General features: G+C 42.9%; 1 protein-coding gene across 2 annotated transcripts in view; it reads right to left on the bottom strand.

Moving 5' to 3' along the window:
* Window positions 1-23285, bottom strand: part of LYPLA1 (lysophospholipase 1) — a 30943-nt gene extending 7658 nt beyond the window's left edge. Inside the window, exons 1-5 of one of the 2 annotated variants that reach the window (XM_057531894.1) lie at window positions 23268-23285; window positions 11970-12001; window positions 5605-5670; window positions 3725-3772; window positions 1846-1916 (exon numbers count right to left, since the gene is read on the bottom strand). In XM_057531894.1, the coding sequence (XP_057387877.1) occupies window positions 1846-1916; window positions 3725-3765 (112 nt within the window). In that variant the 5' untranslated portion in view covers window positions 3766-3772; window positions 5605-5670; window positions 11970-12001; window positions 23268-23285. Of the gene's footprint in view, window positions 1-1845; window positions 1917-3724; window positions 3773-5604; window positions 5671-11969; window positions 12002-12793; window positions 13032-23267 lie in introns of those variants that run through there. The other variant, XM_057531893.1, reaches the window with a different exon arrangement.
* Window positions 23286-23324: the final 39 nt, after the last annotated feature.

The raw sequence follows: 23324 nt of genomic DNA, 5'->3' as shown, positions 1-23324 counted from the left end.
ACACGCATCATTAACTGTATTACTTGATTAACTCCTAGAATTTCCTTTTTCTTTATAATACTATGTTTTGGGGATAACTGCACCTTTTACAAATTTATCTCCTCTCATTTTTGACATATGTGTAAGTTTCATCTTCTTAAGATGAAACTTTCCAACTTTATATTTCCTTTTTACCAAAAACCTAAAACCTGCTTTAATTAGAACACTGCAAAAACCCCAAAGCCCAAATTAAATGTTTTTTTCGTTCTGTATAAATTTAGTTCTTAGTTAGAATCGCCTGAAAAGCAGGGGGTACCCTGGTGAGCGCGGGAAAAACGGGCTAGAGGAGGGGAGAGGGGTAAAGAGGCGAAAGCCTTGCTGAGAAGCCTGAGGCTTTACTGAGGGGGAACCGCAGGGCCCGGGCGGGAAAGGACATGCAGAGTGGGCAGCAGCAGCCCTGCGCTGGGGAGGGGCAGGGAGCTGGGGCCACTTTCCCTCCGTTTCACACGGCCTCACTCCTCTGGTTACACCAAGCGCTGAGGTAAAGTTAAACCACGTATGGTGACCGCAGTCAGCTGTGGAGTGACGGGTCCTGATTCCAGGCCCTGGACGCACCCCGAGCCCTTTCTTCTTTGTTCATGGGCACACCCTCCCGGCCCCAAATGGAGACACCCCTCATTCCTAACTCTGGGTCTCAACCTGATTCTCTCCAATCACGCATCACGTCAGACACAAAGAATGCCACGGGCCAACCCTACCCGGGACGGACGGGACTTTCACCCTGCAACCCACTGGGCCGGGCCGTCCGCGCCACAAGGCCCACCCTCCCTATGTTCCCAGGGTCTGACAACTCACCCCCAGACCCGACACGAGCTCTACCACCTATTATATTTTGACAAAATCCTAGCTCTAGGAGTCTAGCTTTGATTTACTTTGTGATGATCCTAAAAGTCAGTGTCCTTGGTTTGACATTCCTTAATATCCAATATGTTCTGAATGCATCTTCCCTGTTTTAAAGTTAAGAGTTCTTCTAAAAAATAAAAAGATTTTTAAAAAGGAACCTACCTACCGTTTTTGGTTTTTAAACGATTTTTGAAAATTTCCAACAAATGTAAAAATAGGAAGACCGTGCAGGGTTCCCTGGGTACCTATCACCTTGCGTCTGTAACGAACGCCTCACATCCAGGCCTGTCGCATCGAGGCCACCGCGTCACCACCCAGGTCACGAGGGAGGCCGGCCTGGCCATGGCGCTGTCTGCTTGTCAGTGTGTCAGTACATACGTGTCAGACACACGTGCTCCTGTGCATGGGCTAAAACCAGACTTCTCCCGATAAGTTAGCGTTCTTTATGCTTTCACCCCACAAGTAAGCGGGGTTACCATGTTCATAAGAGAGGACGTGACTGGTGACCCTGTAAAGCAGAGCTAACACTGTTACAGGAGTGCCCAGTGAGATGATTTACAGGAATCGCCTGGCAGGTCCAGCAGTGTTCGAGCAGGGGCCCCTCACTAAAACTAACCATTGCCATAATTTTCATTATATATCATGACATCATGTGTAGCCTTGTCTTTGTCCTTATTTCAAACCTCTTTAATGACAATAACTGGCCACAGCCATCAAACATGCTGCGATTTTCTCCATTTGCCTACGTCAATCAAAGCAAAACGACGCATCCGACAGCACTCAAGTCTGATAAATGCCGTTCCTCCCCATCCACCTCACCTTCACGGACCATAATTAACGAGTCAAACAAGACAGTGAGCCATCAGAAAGGAAGGACAGCACCACCTGAGTTTAGATAGCTATGTAGTATTTCATCAACAACACTACCACGATTGAATCTACTATAAAACTTTTCTTACTTACCACTTTCTGCTGCCTGTTTAATTCCAGTTTCATCTTCCTGTGAATCTGGTGAAAGCCCAATAATGTCAAACCTGGAAAATAAGGCAAAATTCTAAAACAATCATTCAATTCTAAGAATATCTACTCTTGATAAGAAGATGGTAATTTTAGAGAAAAAAGGCTAACCAAAGATATTCTCTAGAACATTAAACTCAAATTAAACTGTCTCTGGGGACTTCCCTGGTGGTCCAGTGGGTAAGACTCCGTGCTCCCAATGCAGGGGGCCTGGATTCAATCCCTGGCCAGGGAACTCGATCCCACATGCCGCAACTAAGAAGTCCGTATGCCGCAACTAAAAGATTCCACATGCCACAACTAAGACCTGGCACAGCCAAAATAAATAAATAAATATTAAAAACAAAAAACAAAAAAAACTGTCTCTGGAGGCCAAACGGTCAACTTAATTGCGTGAATGTGACATCCTGTAAGTTCCCTTCACACCAACTAGATACAGATTCTATTAAAAGGTCACAGTACCACATAATTTTAAGGTAGAAACACCTGAAGAATGACCTAGTCTAACCTGACACCCACACAGGAGTCTCAAACCACAGCCTTAAGGTCTTTGGAATAAACCGCAGCCCCTTGCCTCCCTCCGAGTGCATCGTAAGTCAGCCATCTGGAAAGAGCTACTTCACCACGGCACCTGCGCACGCGCGGCCCACACCTACTGCACACAGGCCACCTCCATCCACATTCTGCAAAACCTGTCACCACGCACTGCAGCGACCTCAGACCAGGGGCTGGGCGGCCCTCCTTTGGCCCCGACCACCTCGCTACCCGCTGGGTGCTTCCGCTATGGTCTCGAGCAACGTGAGGTAGAAATTTTGCTTCTGGATAGGAATTTTGCCAGAGAGGGAAGGTGGAAGAATCAAAGGTCAAGGTGGGCAGGAACCTGTAAAAGTTGCCAAGGAATGTCCGGCAGATAAAAACGAAGGTGCAGGTGGGTTAGAGGTGAGTGGGAACAAGCAGAGGACAAGGTGGCGGCAGGCTGGAGTCCCCACAAGGCCTCAACAGGCAGCGCAGAGACGGGGGAGCAAACTCACAGGAGGAACAACTACGCTTGACAATCAGGTCTGAAGTAAGTGCCTTCAGAGATGGAATAGTTCCAGACGACAAAGCCCAGGGGATGCTGTGGGTGCCTGAAGCTGAGAGAGGAAAACGTCAGCGGGAAGAGGAGAGTCCAGGAAGTGACAAGCGGGTCAAGGCTGTGAATGGGTCATTGACATTGGATCCCCTAGTCACCCGAAAGGTAAGACGGTGGCAGGAGCTAGAGGGGAAAGGAAAATAGGAATCAGCTGTCAAAGTCATCAGTTTTGAACAGACCTGATGGCAGAGTCTCAGAGCAGCAGGAAGAAAGCATGGTCTGGAAGTGGCTCAGAGAACAAAGAACCGACTGTAAAGCACACAGGGAATGCCTGACATCATGAATGTCTTGAGAGGGCTCAACAGGAAGTGCTTTCCTTAAACACTGGCCAGCTCTCCCAGAAGGCAAGAAGGTGGGAGGTGGAGAGACCGCGGCTTCACCAGAGTGGATGCCACGCGGGCGCGTCCACACGTTTGGTTACTGAAATCAACAAAGGTTTATCAAGCAGTAAGAGATGTTCTCTACAGTATTTCTCTCTACCCATTCTCTCCTGTTTCTCTACCTGTTGGTGCAGCTCCTTAAGTTTACCCCAAATCTAACATATAAAACCTGAAATAGTCGAATAAAGGTTACATATGTAACTTTGCAACTTAAAAATAATTAATTAAAAATTGCTATATGCAAAAGCACTTCTGATAAAAAAAAAAAAGTATAAGTAAAAAGTTCTTATTGAATAAGTGAAGTCTTACTTACCAAGAAGGCATGGCCATGTTCATATTTAATGTTACAGGCATAACCGGTCTACATGGGGAAGAAAAAGAAAAGGAAAAATAAGCATAATATACCGAAGTACAAAACCTGATAAATTCCATCAACTGAAGATGATTACTCGAGGCTCTCACAAAACCGAACGCTACAATTTGAACAGACGAGCTGCCTCACTGCACGCACACCTGCACAGTCCTGTTCTCCACACCCTCCAGATGGTTCTCAAGACAGAGCCGCAGCTGGAATGGACTAAGCTCGGCAAATAAACCACATCTCCCTTCTTCAACATCTTTACTTGATACTTTCAAACCAGACACGAGAAGGAAAACAGTAACCAAGACAGATGGAAATTTCTGAGACTCTGACTAAGGGGCTAAGGATACAAGCAACTTACTGCACAGAAACGGTGGCATCAATTCCCATAGGCTCAAAGTACATTTTTGCTTATTTTCTAGTTCTTAGCTATGTACCTGCTTGTTTAAGAGACCTCTAAATAAATAAGGGAAATATAAGTCTTGCCTAAGTGTCCATTTTACCCAACTCAATTCTGTGATGAAAAACTTGCTGGGCAACCTGAATGCAGCTAGGTACAAAAGGAAAGAAAAACAAATACACTCTTAACTACATCTCACCACCATCCTCCTGACTCATGAAACAAGTCTACCTTAGAGGTCACAAAATCTTAGTAAAATTTCCATGAGAACATAAACTTCCCTAGGTTCGGAAATAGCCTTAAACTAAATTCAATCCTGGAGCCAATAACAGTGTAGCAGAAATTCCAACACCATCAAGAATTCTGTCTTGCAGACATAGAGAATGGACTTGAGGACATGGGGAGGGGGAAGGGTAAGCTGGGACGAAGTGAGAGAGTGGCATGGACATATATACACTACCAAATGTAAAACAGATAGCTAGTGGGAAGCAGCTGCATAGCACAGGGAGATCAACTCGGTGCTTTGTGTCCACCTAGAGGGGTGGGATCGGGAGGGTAGGAGGGAGATGCAAGAGGGAGGGTATATGGGGATATATGTATACATATACCTGATTCACTTTGTTATAAAGCAGAAACTAAACTAACACACCATTGTAAAACAATATACTCCAATAAAGACAAAAAAAAAAAGAATTCTGTCTCTGGCATGAGTCAGATTAATAAGGACACAGCAACCCTTTTAGGATAAAAAGAGGAGGGAATGTTTTCTTACGTAATCTCATATTTTTCCTCTTTCACATTTATCGACTCTGCTGCTACGACCACTTCCGAGGATGGATTACTAACCTATCAGCATGTATCTCACCCCACCTGTTTCTCCATGGCCACTGCTTCTCAGCACACTTTGACCTAAGACTTGTTCATCTTAGTGATTTTCTGAGTTTGCTCAAAACTTACTAGTTTCTGACACCCACAAATGTTTTCAGAATTCAAAACCAAACCTAACACTCTCCAAAGTCTCTGTTCTTTCCATGCTGCATCACATTGTCTCTAACTGATCAAATTTAGGCATGTTCTCAAGGTAGTAGAGATTTCTCCCAAACCTGACAGGTAAATCCCCTTCAGAGACAGCTCGTGGATGTCCTGAGAACTTAACAGGCGCTTGTATGTCTACAAAAATTTTTCTGGCTGTGAGTTCAACTGATCTCCAAGAGAGCTTTATTTTAAATTTCGCAACAAAAAAGATAAGAAAAATATTCAATGTAACCAGGACACATTTTAGTTTTACAGAACTTACTAATCTTTATTTTGAAGCTGAACATTTAAAAGATAAAAATTAATTATATTCAAATGCTTTGCTGGAAAAGTAAAGCTATCATGATTGTTCCTCTCCAGACTCTGAATCCCAAGCCCGAAAACTGAAAATACTTACGCATGCGGGCAGATGTATTTGATGTGGGAGCTTCTGATACCTGCAAAGGCTTCTGCCCACCCATGCCTGGTGGAGAAACCATATGAATAACGCCATTAGATACTGCTTTAAATTCCAGTAAGTTAATAACAGAAGAGTAAATCTGTGAGGGTAAATTTCAACCCCTTAAAAGACCACTACCAACCTAGAAACAACCCAAAGCTTATGATTTCAGCTTTACCTGCGGATAAAAATGATCTCTCATGATTCCTGAAGAGCAGTGTTTTCTCTTTCATATACTTCACTGGGCTTTATAATTTATAAAATACATTTTTTTAATCTCTTTATGACCTCCCAACAATGTGCCTAACAAAGTAGGCAAGACAGATGATATAATTCATTTTATATGAAGAAAAAATCCTCAGAGAAGTAAAGTAAAGCAGCTGTCTGATATTTCTCCATGCTTACTACACCATTAAAAATAACAACCTTAGGGACTTCCCTGGTGGCACAGTGGTTAAGAATCTGCCTGCCAATGCAGGGGACACGGGTTCGAGCCCTGGTCTGGGAAGATCCCACATGCCGCGGAGCAACTAAGCCCTTGCGCCACAACTACTGAGCCTGTGCTCTAGAGCCCTCGAGCCACAACTACTGAGCCCACGTGCCGCAACTACTGAAGCCCGGCACGCCTACAGCCTGTGCTCCACAACAAGAGAAGCCACCGCAATGAGAAGCCCACGCACCGCAACGAAGAGTAGCCCCCGCTCGCCTCAACTAGAGAAAGCCCGCGCACAGCAATGAAGACCCAACGCAGCCAAAAAAAAAAAAGAAAAAGAAGTTGAAAAAATAACTTTAATTAACATTCTCTCCTTATGCGTATATGTACATATATATGTTAAAAACAGAATATGAGACGTCATCAAAATCCTTCTGGCCAGAAATAAACAGTTAATCTTTCTACGTATTTCCTTCCAATTTTTTTCATGCATATCACTTGAGAAATAGATACAGATTTTACAAGAGTGGGATCATACTATACATACATACAGCTCCCTGCGTCTTTACACTTGACATTACACCTGATACTTTCCATATATTACCTCTATTAGAGGGTAAAATAAAGGTAACTTAAGACGTTTTTGGATTAAATAGTTTTGAAATAAATGTTAAATGCTTTTCGATTAACTACATCTCTAATTTAATCCACCTTCCCCCAAAGTGTTAAGGAAATACAGAAAAGTTAACAACATTATGAACATTAACACTTATGTAACACTGACACTGAGCCAGGCACTATTCTAGAAGTTATATATGGGTGCATGCATGTGCCTATGTGTGTTTCCATGTGGGTTCGTGTGTGTGTGTGTGTGTGTATGTGAGACTTTAGTGTGAAAAGTACAAAACATGTTGAAAGAAATGAAAAAATATCTATATAATGGACATCCCGCATTCTGGAAGACTTAATATTCTTAAGATGGAAGTGCTCCGCAAATGGATCCACGGTCAATGCAATCTCTAAAGAATCACAGCTGGCTTTGCAGAAACTGACAAGCTAACTCTAAAAGCAACAGTAATAAAGATTGTGACCCTGAAAAGACATACAAATCAATGAAATAGATTTGAGAATACAGAAATAAACCCTCACATTTATGGTCAGTTTATTTCTGAACAGGGTGCCAAAACAAATCAATGGGGAAGGAACAGTCTTTTCAACAAGAGTAACTGGAATAAGTGGAAACCCACATGCAACAGGATGAAGTTAGACTCCTACCTCACACCATGTACAAAAATTAACTCAAAATATAGCAAAGACCTAAACGCAGGAGATCAAACTACAAAACTCCTAGAAGAAAACATGCGAAAATCTTTGTGACCTTGGACTTGGCAATGGTTTTTTAGACGTGGAGCCAAAAGCACAAGCAACAAAGGAAATTACTTTAGTAAATAATAAACGAGTAGGAATCTTGGGTTCTAGCCCCAACTCTGTCTCTATCTAGAAGTGTGGCCTCAAACAGTTCATTCAGTCCAGTGGTTTTCAAAAATGCGGTACCGTCCGGGAACTTGTTAAAAAGTCTGAGATTACACTAGTTCCTCGATTCCAGCCCAACACCACGGGGTTCTTCCTAGTCGTCCCCCTTCCCGTATTCGTAAATCCGCGGAAAGCTGGCTTGGGCTCTGGCAGTTCTGGGCCAGCAGTGCAGGTTGGGACCTGCCTCCCCCCAGGTGCCCCACCCATAGTCATGCTTCATGCATGGGAACACGCCCTCCCCTCACAGCTGACTGTGACACCGGAAAGCACAGCTCTGACGAAGGGGAGCAGGGAAGGAGAAAGCCGGGCCCTCTTCATGGAAACCCCTCCCTCCCCTCCATATATTCCAGGCTTCGCTGGTCTGTATTGCCCATCTGTGTGAGATTTTTCTAGGCCGAGATTGTAAAAGTTTATAAAACAAAGTTTCAAAGGCAGAAGTGGTTAAGTGGGTCAGATCTTACTGAGAGGTCAAACAAGGAGAGGATTGAAAATAATACTGTAGACTGCCAACGAATAAATACTGAATGAAGGAATTTTTTAAAAGATCATTATTTGGCAACCATCACAATAATAGATCCAGACAGCAATCGTTAATGGGTGCTAAATCCACAGGTGAAAAATTGGTGAGAAACAGATATTTTCATAAAATCAAAGTATCTCCCCACAGAACACTTTTTAAGTGCAATCATATATATTAATTTTACTGTGGAGAAACCTGGCAGACACTACCTTAACCAGATAATGAAACATAGTATCATCAGCAAAGGCACAAAAATCAACACAGTGTGGTCCCAGGACCACCAGAGCAACCTCTGCAGTGTCCCTGCCAAAAGGGAGACGTCACATAAACCCGAACTGAGGGACATCCTACCTAGGAACTGGCCCATAGGGGAAAAGTGTCAAGGTCACCGAAGACAAGAAAATGGACTGCTCAGGACTGAAGGAGCCTCAGGAGACGTGACAGCTCAGTCTAACTTGAGATCCTGGACCCGTTAAGGACACCACTGGGTCAACCCAGGGAAACGCAAGTGGGGCTGATGGATGCGATGGTAGCTTCAGATCAATGTTAACGGCCTGACTGATGGTTACACCACGGCTAAGTGGCCATGTCCTTGTACTTACAAAATACACACTGAAGTGGCTCTATGGAGTCATGAGGCAACATGTCTGCAACTTACTCTCAAGTGTGTAAGAAATGTTAACAACTGCGTAATCTGAGTGACAGGTAGAAGGACCTCTAAATACTATTTCTGCAACTTTCATGTAAACTTGAAGTTATTTTAAAAGAAGTAGTTAAAAATTTTACATAACAACGAGGGAATGTAACCCACGAAGTAAATCTACGAGTCCAAACTACACAAGTGGGGAGGGGCAAGCTAATAGACATCAAAGGAGTGGCAGAATTAGAAAATCACATCACAGTACAACCTACTCCAGCAAGAATCATCCACAGACGCTAAAAATACCAGGTGAAAGTCTGATGTACAACTCGCATCTCCCCACGACTCACTCTACCTACACAGGGAGAACAGGTGCCGTAGAGAGACCCAGAGAAAGAAAGAGACCACCTTTATCGCGTGCTCCAGGTCGGCATCAGTAATGGGACGGACGGCCCCACCTGCCTCCTGCCGTGATGAAATGAACAGGCCGTACCATGTACATGGTGTTCGTACCAAAAATGCACAAGCTGAACGTCATCGTGAGGAAATGTCAAACAAACCTAAATGGAGGGACCAGGCTGATCCCTGCAGAAACGTCCATGTCGCGAACGCCAAAGAAGAGCCGAGGGAATGTTCCAGATTAAAAGAGGCTGAAGAGCTGCAGCAGCTCAGGGCAGCGCGGCTGGGATGGAAGCGCCGGCGGACGGGACTACTGCAAAGGACGCGACTGGGGCGGCTGCCAAGGTCTGTTAGGCGACAGACTAGACCGGATAACAATGTTAAATGGCACTGAATCTCCTGAATTTGGTAATTTTCTGTGGTTACATAAGAGACTCTGCTTGTTCTTAGGAGATACCTGTTTAAGTCTGGAAATAAAGAATCATGGCGTCGGCAATTTACTCTCCCAAGTTTTGGCAAACACAGTAACATATTCGATAGAGATCAGTGAGTCTGAGTAGGAGGTTTTGAGGGATCTGTTTTATTCTTGCAACTCGTCTATAAATTTGAAAGCATTTCAAAATAAAAGTTTTAAAATGCTATCAAAAATAAATATGGGGACTCCCCTGGTGGTGCAGTGGATAAGACTCCACGTTCCCAATGCAGGGGGCCTGGGTTCCATCCCTGGTCAGGGAACTAGATCCCACATGCATGCTGCAACTAAGAGTTCGCATGCCGTGCAACTAAGGAGCCCACCTGCTGCATAAGAGCCGGTTCAACCAAATAAATAAATAAATAAATCTTTAAAAAAAAAATATGTATCTCTGGGTTGTTCAACTGTTTTTCACCCTCTTCTCAAGCATATTTGCATTTGAATTTTTTTTACAAGACAAATGTAACATTTTCATAATCATAAGACAAGCTGTTTTTATTTTGGAAGGAAAACTGATCTTACGCAATATAGTTTGAACTAACATTTTATTATACATGTTATCCATAGAAACAATTTTGTGGTCCGATGTGTGTCCTGCAGAACTTTTCAGAGCTTTAAACATGCTAGTGTATACCCAGTAAATCTTCTGGAGGAGAATATGCCATATCATATTTCCTAGACACTAAGATATAATCTAAGTGGCACCACTGGAAAAAAAAAAAAAATCACCACCACAATAACCACACGTGTCGTAAGATGAATACCCATCTCAGTAACATAAAAATGTGGGGGAAATGACATATTAGAATTGAGAAAATATAGAATTATACAGGGCCCCCCAATCTTATTTGGCCATCAGAGACTTTTCATGAGAACACAGACTGCAAGACCCAAGTTACCAGACAGCACACCTTGGCTGGTCCTGCAAAAAAGAACCTTAACCAAGAAAGGCAAAGCTGCCCATTTTCATAGCTGAGTTGCTTAATCCCCATCACCCTCTACGTTAACCTGACAAAAGAACTTTAGTTCTCCAAAAAGTATCTCAAACATTGAATTGCCACTTGTCACATCGGCTGGTTCTGAATTTCGTCATGTGCTCCTGGAAGCAATCTAGCGTCGGCTTTCTTTGGTACCATCCCCCAAAGTAAATACTGTCAGAACTGGAGACCTCTACTTCTTTATATAAACTTAATTCTTAGTCAAGACGTCATGGCTGCTCTTGGTGTTTCTAATCTCTCACATTGTTCACTTTTTTCATCACTTTCACTCTTAACTTTGGTCTAAAGAATCTGGCTAAACTGGGGACCACAGAAAATCTTTCTACAACTGAAGCTTTTAATCCCTGGACTGATTCTTCAGACCTTGAAGCTCTTTATTGGGAAAGTTACAGGTGAGCAAGATCCTCCCTGGGTCTCAGCATCAAGAAGGGTTTGGTGATAAAACAGAGCTCTTCTAAAACCTCTGTTTAGTAAAATAAATAAATAAATAGTAAAGTAAGTCTGTCCTTTTCATAGGACTACCTGATGGCCAGAAACAGTCCTATAACCTTTCCCATAACTCCATGCAAGGCATGTGTCATGTACCTCTACTTGGGAGGCATAAAAGGATATTAGGAATCACTTTTAAGAATTAATCTGGCCCAGTGCCTCCTTGCAAAGATTTAATAGTTTCTTGGCTATCTTATCAAAATTTATTTATCTTCACTTTTCCTTCAATTCTTCAATTTTGTAACAATGTTATAACAACAATTTGATCGAAGTTTCAAACAGATAACCACTGATTTAAATTTTAAAAAGCTCTCAATATAGAAGGAGACTGAGTGAAAGATAAGCCACGTGGCTACAGTTAGCACAACAGAATGTGTTTGATAAGCCTCCAAACAAATCTTTGAACTGCATCCCCTGCCCTTCAACTGATTTTTTTCTTTTAAGGGAACATCGGAGCTCTCATTCAGAATGTTCACATTGCTATTATCTCACTTATCAAAATCAATTAGTTCTCCTCAACCTGCCCTGAAGTTTTACCTCCTCTGGAAAGCTCTCACTTGCATCTCTACAAACATGCCTCCCATCGCTGGTATCCACTACCCACGGCAACTCAAGGAGGAGTTTGCAGTTTTAATATGTTCCAGACGCAGGAGGTGAAGAATGACAGAATAAGAGGATGAGGGGAAAATTCTGGGGGTTTTCAAAAAAAGAAAGGATTCTATCTCATGACTGGACTGTATGAAATATGACTATCAATCTATTTTTATACAATCCTAGCATTCTTTGCTCGTGTAGAGTTGCATGACCCGTTTCATTAAGGTACTAAAAACGGTACCTACCCTGTGTCTCCCAATCCATGAAGGAAAATCACCTAGAACGGAAGAGGAACAATGAGTAAGCAATGCCTAAATAAACCCAGCGGAATGTTACACACTCCAGAGCCCCAGTCAAGGTGGAGGCCGGAATCACAGAACACTACCTTCAGCAAGTTAATCAATCTCTACAGACCTCGCGTAAGGGGCAAAAGCACTTAACGTCTCTCCGTGCAGCTCCTAAGATAATTAACGTGGAGTTTTAGCACTGAAAGAGGTCCCAGTTAGACAGGCTTCTGGGCAAATGATCACATTCCAAGAAAAATCGTTTTGTCTCTTTCAGGTCAAACCATGAAAGTTCTCACGCATACAGTAGAATTTCTCCATCCCAAAAGGGAGCTTCCGGCGGCTAAAAAGTAAGTTTGAGATCCTCACGCACAAGTTTCCTACGGAACAGCACCTCTGATCGAAAAGGACACTAAATCTTCAAACTTCTTTAACTGAGGACAGGCGTGCAAGGTGACACAATCAAGGCATCTCCCTCATGCACAGACAAGGCAGCAACGTGCTCCAGAGACACCTGGAGTTGGGGCGCCGTCAGCTCAAGGGGGTGCCTCCGGGGTCCCGGGGCGGATCCGCGCGCAGGGCCCGGGGGATGCGGGGCCGGGGGCGCTGGGCCTCGGGGCCGCCCGCCCGCCCGCCGCGACCCCGCGCCCCCCGCACACAGCCCGGCCGGGCGGCGCCCACCACCCCGCCCGAACCCCCCGGACCGCACGCCCCGTCCCAGCCCCGGACCGCCGCCCACCGGCCCGCGACGCGACCCCTCGCGAGGCCCCCAGCGCCGCACTCACCACGGCGGTGGCCTTCCGGACGGCGGGCACGATGGCGGGCAGCGGGGCCGACATGTTATTGCCGCACATACACCGGCTCCACCGACCGCGCGTCGGAAGCGGAAGGCGGAGCGGGCGCCGGGCCGCGGCCCAAGGCGGTGCGAGCGCCGAGTTCTACCCGCCCACGGGCGCGCGCTCAGGCGCGTGCGCGCCCACGCCGCGCCGCGCCGCCCCGTCCCCCGCCCCGCCCCGCCGGTCGCCCCGCGCGTCACAGTGCCCGGCCGCCCGACGCCGCGTTGGCCGCGGCAGAGGGCGGCCCGAGCTGACCTCCGGCCCGCGGGCCGCGCGTGCTCCGTGCGGGCGGCCGGCCTGGGGGGCGGGGCCGCGCGGTCACTCCCGACCCCACTCACTTGCAAAGGTCGGGAAGGACTGGACCTGGGGGGCAGCTTCTGCGGTATTTCTGTTGGGGTCTGCACAGGTGTGTAGTTTGGGGGCCCCCGCCTCGCCTACTTTAAACTGCAACTGGAGAGGGAAGCACTCAGTTGTCACCGAGTTTCCACAATTTGCTGATTGGTGGCTCTGGAGGTCCTACTGATTTGGGCCCCAGAACACATGACCCCATTCTACAGCGGTGGCCCGATGCCCATCAGATACCTGGTAGGATCTGGGAGGGGCGGAGATGGACACACCTAAAGGCAAAATGCCCTGACCTTCGGAGGGTTACAGTTGACCACTGGAGAAAACCCACACCGTGAGAGCTGCGGTTCCGTTTTATTTGGGGACTCACTGAGGGCTATGCCCTGGGACACTTCCTCTCAGCGCTGAGGACGTGCTCTGAAAAGGTGGGGCGGGGGGCGAGGTCAGTGGGTAGATGATTTTGGTCCAAGTGTGCATGCAGTCAAGCACGCGTCTCCCTAGAAGGTTGCTGCTAGTCAGAAGAGATTTAATGGTTTTAGTGCTTTTCTGAATGTGGGAAGATGCAAGAGTTTGGGTTCATAAAAATTTTCACCTGGAAGTATCTAATTATCTGAAGTCCCGTTCTGCCAGTTTTCCCCAGAGCACAGGGTACCTCATCCTGATCTCAGCTCTGAACTCCTTTCTGGAGGTGTTGAAGGTCAGCGACTGCAGTGGCTACTGACTTCATCCTTGTAGAACCAGGTGGCAAACGACAGTTTTTAGTTGTCACAATTAGTGGAGAAACTTAGAGGATATATACAATCTGTTAAAAGGAAGATAACAGGCCCAAAATGGAGTCACTTGTGCTAAGCCCACATCAGCCCCAAACTGAAACTTACTACCTAAACTTATTCCAGTTTCAATCTCTGGCAGAATGTAATCTTAAAGTCAGTCTGGAATTTCCTAGTCGGCGTTAGTGAGTTAATCAGCCTGTCTAGACCCCTTCCATCCCCCAAAGAAAAATGAAGTAATCTGCTCTTTCCTCGTTGCCCCCCTCTTTCTGCCTTTAAAAGTCTTCTGTTTGTGCGGCTCCCCGGAGCTCCTCTTTACTTGCTGGATGGGGTGCTGCCCCATTCATGAATCGTTGCATAAAGCCAATTAGATTTTTAAATTTACTCTGTTGAGTTTTGTTTTTTAACAATCCTTAGGGAGTCCAGTGTAAGGGAAGGGAAAGCTAGTGAACAAAGATCTTAAAAACAAAAACAAAACAACAAAATCTCCATTTTAATTATATGATAGCCAGAATGCTTGAAGTTTGGGGGTCTTATTCATAGTCTCTTTTATTATTTTCCCCAATCATTCTTATCCTGGATCTGAGTGCTGAGAATTTTGTGGGCTCTCAAAAATGTTAAGTTGGTGCTGATTTCTCCAAAATAAAAAGGCTATTGGGATTTTCATTGAGATTCTCATGAAGCTACAGACCAATTTGAGGAAATCTGACAACTGAGTCTTCTGATCCAAGAACTAGTATGTATTTTTAGGTAATCTTGGATTTCTGTCAGTAATGTTTTATTTATTTTTAAAGTGTTTCTTTGTTTTTATAAATTTTTATTTATTTATTTATGGCCGTGTTGGGTCTTCGTTGCTGCGTGCAGGCTTTCTCTAGTTGTGGCGAGCGGGGGCTACTCTTCGTTGTAGTTCGTGGGCTTCTCATTGCGGTGGCTTCTCTTGTGGCAGAGCACAGGCTCTAGGCAGGTGTGGGCTTCAGTAGTTGTGGCTCGCGGGCTCTAGAGCACAGGATCAGTAGTTGTGGTGCACGGGCTTAGTTGCTCCACGGCATGTGGCATCTTCCTGGACCAGGGCCCGAACCCGTATCCGCTGCATTGGCAGGTGTTCTTAACCTCTGTGCCACCAGGGAAGCCCTCTGTTAGTAATGTTTTATACTTTTCATTGTATAGGCCGGAATACCTTTTGTCAAATTTATGCCTAGAAAATCCATATTTTATGCAATTGTAAATGGTATTTCAAATTTCAATTTAATTATTTATTGCTAGATACAGGAATTTAATTTTTGCATACTGGCCTTGTATCTGAAATCTTGCTATACTCACTTAAGTTTTAGTAGCTTTTTTTTTTTTTTGGTAGATTCCTTAGGAGTTTTAGGCAATTATATACTTGAAAATAATTTCCATGTATCTGTGTATTTCCCCAAATTTCTTTCACAAGTTCCATTGTGGTCAGAAAACATACTTTGTATGACTTCAAATTTTTAGTTCTATTGAGACAAGTTTTATGTGGCAGCATATGGTCTATTTTGGAGACTGTTCCATGTGCATTTGAGAAGAATATGTATTCTGCTGTTGTTGGGTAGAGTGTTTGATAGATGTCTATTATGTCCAGCTAGTTTTTAATGTTGTTCAAATGTTCTATAACCTCATCAGTCTTCTGCCTATTTATTCAGTCAATTATTGAATGAGGGGAATTCAAGTCCCCAACTCTTACTGTTGAATTGTCTATTGTCTTCTTTAGATTCTGTCAGTTTTTGCTTCCTGTTAACAATTTTCGTCTTAAAATCTATTTTTTCGGATATTAGCATAGCTGCTCCAGCTCTCCTATTGTTGCTGTTTATCTTTTTCCATCCTTTTACTTTGACAGCTTTATTGAGATATAATTTACAAATCATATGATTCATCCATTAAAGTGTACAATTCAATGATTTTTGGTACATTACATTATTAATTTTGTAATTGTAGTGAAATGTATTTAACATAAAATTTGCCATTTTTGCCATTTTAAAGTGTACAATTCAGTAGCATTAATTGCATTTAAAATGTCGTGCAGTCTTCACCACTATTTCCAAAACTTTTGCATCACTCCAAACAGAAACTCTGTAACTATTAAGCAACACTCTCCATTCCACCCTCTCCCTAACCTTCTGTAATGTCTAATCTACTTTCTGTCTCTATGAATTTGCTTATTCCAGGTATTTTATGTAAGTGGATTCATACAATATTTGTCCTTTTGTATCTCACTTATTTCATTTAGCATAATGTTTTCAAGGTTCATCCATGTTGTGGCATGTATCATATCTTCATTCCCTTTTATGATTGAATAAAATACCTTTGCAGGTGTACACTACTTTTTGTTTATCCATTCATCTGTTGATGGACACTTGGGTTGTTTCCACCTTTTGGTTTTTGTGAACAATGCTTCAGTGAACATTGGCATACAAATATCTGTTTGACTTCCTGCTTTCAATTCCTTTTGACATATACCATCAGCTTTCAGCATTTGGCCATGATGTGTCTGGGTGTAGACCTCCTTTCAGTCATGCTAAGAGTTTATTGAGCTTCTTGGATACATAATGTTTCTCATAGTGTTTGGGAAGTTTTCAACCACTATACAGTCAATATTTTTCTGCTCCTCTCCCTCCTTTCCTTCAGTTACTTCCATTACACAAATGCTGGTATGCCTAATGGTGTCCCACAATTCTGTAAGGCCCTGCTCAATTTTCTTCATTCTTTTTCTCTGTTCCTCAGATTGTGTAACCTCTATCAATCTATATTTAAGTTCTCTGACTGTTCCATCTTTCAGTTCAAGCTTACTGTTGTGCCCCTGTAGTGAATGATTGTCCAGTCACACCCTTGATGTTCCCTCCAGAATACTCTCATTTTTTGCAATATAGAAAGGCTGAGAAATTTCCAAATCTTCTCTTTTCGTTCCTTTACCAAAATCTCTATTAGTTTGCTAGGGCTACCGTAACAAAGGACCACAGACTGGGTGGATTAGCAGACAAATTAATTTGTTCACAATTCTGGAGGTGAGATGTCTAAGATCAAGGTGTCAGCAAGGCTGGTTTCTTCTGAGGCCTCTCTCCTTGACTTGTAGATTACTGTCTTCTCCCCATGTCTTCACAGTCTTCCCTCTATACAAATTGGCTCTGATTTGGGATGCGGGTATAAATCTGAGAATTTATAAACCATTTAAGATCACCTTGGGAGAACATCTGCATAGAAAAAATAAATTTCAACATTTAGAGGTCAGATAGTATAGGAGGAGACAGTAAAAGTGAGAGAGGTCAGCCAGGATGGAAGAAAGAAACCAGAAATGTGGGCTATCCAGAAATCAAACAAGGAAAATATTTCAAGTGGGGGTGGCCAACTGCTTTGAGTGCTGCTAAGAACTCACTTTAGAAGATAATTTCTACTTTTTAGCTTTATTGAGGTGTAATTAATATACATAAAATGTACATATTTAATGTGTACATTTTGATGAGTTTGAACATATGCTTACACTTTTGATACCATCACCACAATCACAGTAATAAACATTCCATCACCTCTTAAAGATTTCTTGTGTCCCCTTGCTTTTTTTCTTGTGATAAGAACGTTTAACATAAAATTTACCATCTTGGGACTTCCCTGGTGGTCCAGTGGTTAAGAATCCGCCTTCCAATGCAGGGGATGCAGGTTTGATCCCTGGTCGGGGAACTAGGATCCCACATGCCTCGGGGCAACTAAGCCCACAAGCCACAACTACTGAGCCCACGAGCCACAACTAGAGAGGCCACGTGCCACAACAAAAGATCCCACATGCTCCATCGAAGATCCCGCATGCCGCAGCTAAGACCTGACGCAGCCAATAAGTAAATAAATAAATATTTTTTAAAAAAAGATTTACCTTAAGTTTTTAAGCACACCACATTGCTAACTATAGGCACAATGTTGTAATGTTATAGATCTCTAGATCTTATAGATCCCTAGATCATATAGATCCCTAGATAGTATTCATTCTGCATACCTGGAACTTTATACCCAGTCACCAACAACTCTCCATTTACCCCACTCCTAATCCTTAGCAATCACCAATTCATTTTCTACTTATATGAGTTTGACTATTTTAGATACATGATATAGGTGGAATCATGCAGTACTTGTCCTTCTCTGACTGACTTATTTCACTCAGCATAACATCTTCCAGGTCTATCCATGTTGTCACAAATGGTACAATTTCCTTAAATTTTAAGTTGGAATAATATTTAATTGTAGGTCTATCCCATATTTCCTTTATCCATTTGTCTGTCGATGCACATGGGTTGTTTCCATGTCTTGGCTACTGTGAATAATGCTGCAGTAAACATGGAAGTGCAAATATCTCTTCGAGATACTGATGTCAGTTCTTTTGGATATATACCCAGGAGTGGGATTGCCGGATAACATAGCTCTATTTTTACTTAAAAAAAATTTTTTTAATTAAAAAAATTTTTTTTGGCTGTACTGTGTGGCACACAGGATCTTAGTTCCCCCACCGGGGATTGAACTCACTGGACTGCCAGGGAAGTCCCCTATTTTTACTTTTTTGAGGAACCTCCATACTGTTTTCCAAAGAGGCTGCACCATTTTACGTTTTTATATTCTGATTAGCAGTACAAGGAGAGATTGATAATGTAGGAAAGAAAGGGGATATGAAAACTACAGAATTCTTAAGCAGGTGGGAGGAGTCCAGATCACAGGTGGAATGACTGACCATTAGCAGGAGAAAAGCTGCTTCCTTCTCTTTAATAGGATATAGAGGATGAATGCTGTCCTAGGAAGGACTGTACATTTACTGGTGGGATGTGAAAGAAATTCTCCATCTCATGACTTCTTTTTCTAAAGTATAAAGGAAAATCATTGACAGAGAGAGAGAGGGAGAGTAGATACAAAATAGTCATCATGGAGAGTGAAAAAGTAAGTTTTCTAGAACACTGAGGTAGGATGACCAATTTGAGGTTTATGGTCATGAATTTAAAGAAAGTCTATCAACCAGAAAGCCAGTTCTCTGGGGCCAGGAAAGAGGGAAATACTGAAAACTGGTCTAGAAAGAGCAAATACAGTAATTGTTGTAGCTTCTTATTTACACTAAATGATGATTGAAAGTGTACAGGTATATTGATAATCCATGACAATGGATTAAATTGTCAGTAAATTGTTAGTAAATAGACAGCTAACAGAAGTTGGAAATGAGAAGGGGCAAAGGAGTGACAGGTGAGGCTTGTCAGTATCTTCATCTTACTCAGAGGGAGGAGCTCATATATACTTCTGAAACTTGAACATCCAAGAAATAGTTCTTATTTAAAGTTCTTATATTATTTAAATCACACAGTTTACCATGAGAGAAAAGAAAATACTAGAAGGAAGTAGTTTAATATAAATCTTCAGCTATCGTAAGACAAGTGAATATACAATGTCAAAAGTTGATCAAAACAATTAGTATAGGGAAATTTTAATTTGTAAATATGGAGGCAATCACCAGAAGAAATAAAAACAGAAAGTTAAAAGTGATTGCCTATGAAGAACTCCTGCTTCTCATTGTAGGCCCTTTTGTACAACCGCATTTTTTTCATAAATGTGTGCATTATGTACTATGATAAAATCAGAACAAAAATTATCTAGGTGTGAATGAAGACCTTTGAGTCAGGACCAACCTTTGATAAAACTAGGTAATTCTTCTGAAGGTGACATTTATTTTCAACCCTTTTCATGCTCTCTTCTCTGTCTCAATATTTGTTGTCTCCCAATATCAAAGCCATTCACTTCTTTCCCGCCCTTGACTTCCTTCCTTCCTTCACTAAGAAAAATCACATCCCCAGTTTTTTTTACTCAACTTTGATCTTCACAAAATTAGCCTATTCTTCGTCCCATTCTAAAAATGACTTGTCAGTAATAATTGAATCACTGAAATTCCTTTCCTCCTCCTGTTCCCATCCCTGCCAAAATATTATTTAATGTGTGACCTCATTTAGGGAGATGAGATGGGAGACTTTTATGTGCATGCTTTTGTCTTGTTGTTTTTTAATCTCAGAAACAGTTGAGTTGATCTTTTTTAAATTTATTATTGTTTTATTTATTTATTTATTTTTGGCTGACTTCTGTCTTCGTTGCTGCGTGCAGGCTTTCTCCAGTTGCAGAGAGCATGGGCTACTCTTTCTTGTGGTGTGCGGGCTTCTCACTGCAGTGGCTTCTCTTGTTGTGGAGCACAGGCTTCAGCTGTTGTGGCTCGCAGGGCCCTAGAGCGCAGGCTCAACAGTTGTGGCGCACGGGCTTCGTTGTTCTGCGGCATGTGGGATCTTCCCGGACCAGGGTTCGAACCCACGTCCCCTGCACTGGCAGGCGGATACTTAACCACTGCACCACCAGGGAAGTCCTGATGTGACTCTTCATTTCATAGTGTATTATCATTATGGTTCATACACAGTACCTTGTGTGATGAATTTATCCCCTTTTATTTTCATCCCTGACTCCCATTCTGACATCCTTGAAAATTTTTATTTTAATTAGTTAGCTAAAAGGAATCAATCTATATTGACAGACTGTCAAAGCACTGGGATAGGTGGGGGAAGATTATTTGGGAGTGTATGAGAAGGAGGGCCTTCCCAATGGACTTCAAATTATAGCATCTTTATAGGGTTCACTTTATTCTTTTATATAATGACTCAGTAGTCACTATTAACCAGGGCTGGAGTCAGGATGACTCTTAAATAGTTGCTGAGATGTTTTCTTATTACAAGGTCTCCTTAATGTGATTTAAACGGGCTAGGACAACACCCCAAGCATGTGGGTGCTTAATAAATATTATCCTGCAATGATAATGATGATGTAAAACTTCTGTAGACTTAAAGATCGATGACTTATTCACCACACACCCTTAATTTACATTTTTACAACACAGATGAGACTCATCAAATTATTTTGACTGTTTTATATGCTTGGTCAACATGTTGCATATGGGCTAAACAAATATGTAGCCTACAATTATTACTTCCACTATTATTAACTGATGTCCACCAATAACATTACATAACGTATACAACAAAAAGCATCTACTTCGCAGAAGTGCAGCACACTGTTTTATATTTCCTGTATCTCATTTATACAATAAACATTTTTTTCGATGATAAAAAATATTATTGGAACTAACACTCATCCAGAAGCTCATTACTTAGTGCAAACAATGATTTTCTAGATAGGGGGAAAACTGTGTATCTTTCTGTAGATTAGGACACATTTTGCAACATATTTTGCAATTTTCTTCCCAGAAGTATGAAATTTCTAACAGAAAGGTGATGAAATATATTGAATTGAAAACCCTTAAAGGCAGGAACTAGCTTCTATTTTTTTCACTATATTTCTTTCTACACTTCTAAATAGTATGGACTTTTATCTTCATATTGTTTTATAGAACTCACATATTTGTATTTCTCTTGTAGTGCTATTAGTTCTACAAGAGGCCTAATTTTTTTTTAACTTTTCAAAAATATTCATTCTTGGGGAATTCCCTGGTGGTCCAGTGGTTAGGACTCCACGCTTTCATTGCCAAGGGCCCGGGTTTGATCCCTAGTCAGGGAACTAAGATTCCACAAGTGTGTGGTGCAGCCAAAAATAATAATAATAATAATTCTTGGAAAATCTCCCCTACTAGATTTCAAACAATCTGGGACCAAGATCCTGTTTGCCTTCATCCATGTATATTTTTCAGTAACAAGTTCAGTGTCTTGCTCATAAATATTGCTCAAATAAAGGAATGAATGCAACTTTTTCTGTGTTTTTTTTTTTTTTTTTTTTTGCCATGTCACTGGGCTTGTGGGATCTTAGTTCCCTGACCAGGGATAGAACTCGGCCCCAGCAGTGAAAGCACAGAGTCCTAACCACTGGACCGCCAGGGAGTCACCTCTGTAGTTTTTCACACTTGATTTAAAATAACTTCAAAAATGTTTAGTTAAACATAGAAGAAGTTGCCCTCCAAAAATTTATTTCCACCTTCACTATTTGTGATCACCAGTAGGGACCAGCAGGAACAACCCCCCAGCAAGACAGTGAAACATAAAAAGAACAATAAAAGAAAGAAAAAGAAAAGAGCATGGTCTATATTATTCACTTAAGACAAAAATGGGGAAGCCGATACTTTTGAGTGAAAATATTGTCATGTATTTTGTGCTGCAGATATTCAACTTTATATTATAAAAAATACTACTTATGTAATAGGAGGCAAAGTGTGAATCCTGGCCCTGCTGCTTGCTCTGAGACGTCGTTCAAGCTACCGCCCTTGCCAAGTCCGAAAGGTAGTAACATCTACCCCACGAGGGGTTGTTTAGTTGATGAATGGAATGAGGGTGACTCAGCACGCGACTGACACATAGCCAAGCGCTCAGCATGCCTCCTTCATTATTAACAGCAAGTGAAGTTAGCGTGTCTGTGACTTGGTCAAAGCAACACAGACGCACTCGTACAGGATGCAGAGTTTGAGTCCTATTCACGGGTTGGTACCAGCCAGCCACTGTAATAGCTCGACCCTGGGTATTATTTTCGAATCTCAGGGTTGCCAACTAAAAGTCGGAACTTGCCGCCTGCCTCTACAACGATGAAGTCAGTAGCCACTGCAGCCGCTGACCTCCAACACCCCCTGAAAAGACTTGAGGGCTGAGATCAGGAATAAGGCGCGCTTTGCTCTGGGAAAACTGGCAGAACAGGCTTTCAGATAGTCAGGCATTTCCACAAGAGTTTATGAGCCCAAATTCTGGCATCTCTTTGCATCTAGAAGAGCACTAGAATCATTAACGGTGACATCTGCTCCTTGTGACCAGCAGCAAGCCTCTGCCAACATGTGTGCTTGATGTACCTCCCTTCACGTAAATCACATATATACTGACCTTCTCCGGAGCAGTTCCTCGGAGCTGAGGGGCTATCTCCCAGGCTACAGCCCTCATCTTGCCCCAAATAACAATTAACCCACAACTCTCCGTTGTGCAATTCTTTTCAGAGGACAGGGCGTATAATTGGCTCAGCTCCAGGCCAGTACTTCAGCGCCCAGGCTATCTTATTCTGGGCCCCACCTGGAGCTCGGAGAAGACCCTGCGCCTCTAAGGACCAGACTGGGAGACACATCAGGCCAGTGAATCCAAGCCCTCTAACGCACACCGTTTTCAACGCGTGCTTTGTGCGGCGGAAGAGAATGCAGCACATTCCGAGCCAAGGTCAAGGCACGACCTCTCAAAATAGGATCCCACCCCCAAAGAACTAAACATAAAGCCGGTGCACAGCGAAGACACACCCTCACACACCTGCCGCCGCCGCAACTGCACTCGGCTCCCGGCATGCCCCGCGGCTGGCGGCGCGGC

The sequence above is a fragment of the Balaenoptera acutorostrata genome, chromosome 17 (assembly GCF_949987535.1).
Source record: "Balaenoptera acutorostrata chromosome 17, mBalAcu1.1, whole genome shotgun sequence".
In the NCBI taxonomy this organism is placed as follows: Eukaryota; Metazoa; Chordata; class Mammalia; order Artiodactyla; family Balaenopteridae; genus Balaenoptera; species Balaenoptera acutorostrata.
The sequence above is the reverse complement of the archived record's forward strand: the minus strand, read 5'-3'. Positions and strand labels throughout refer to the sequence as shown.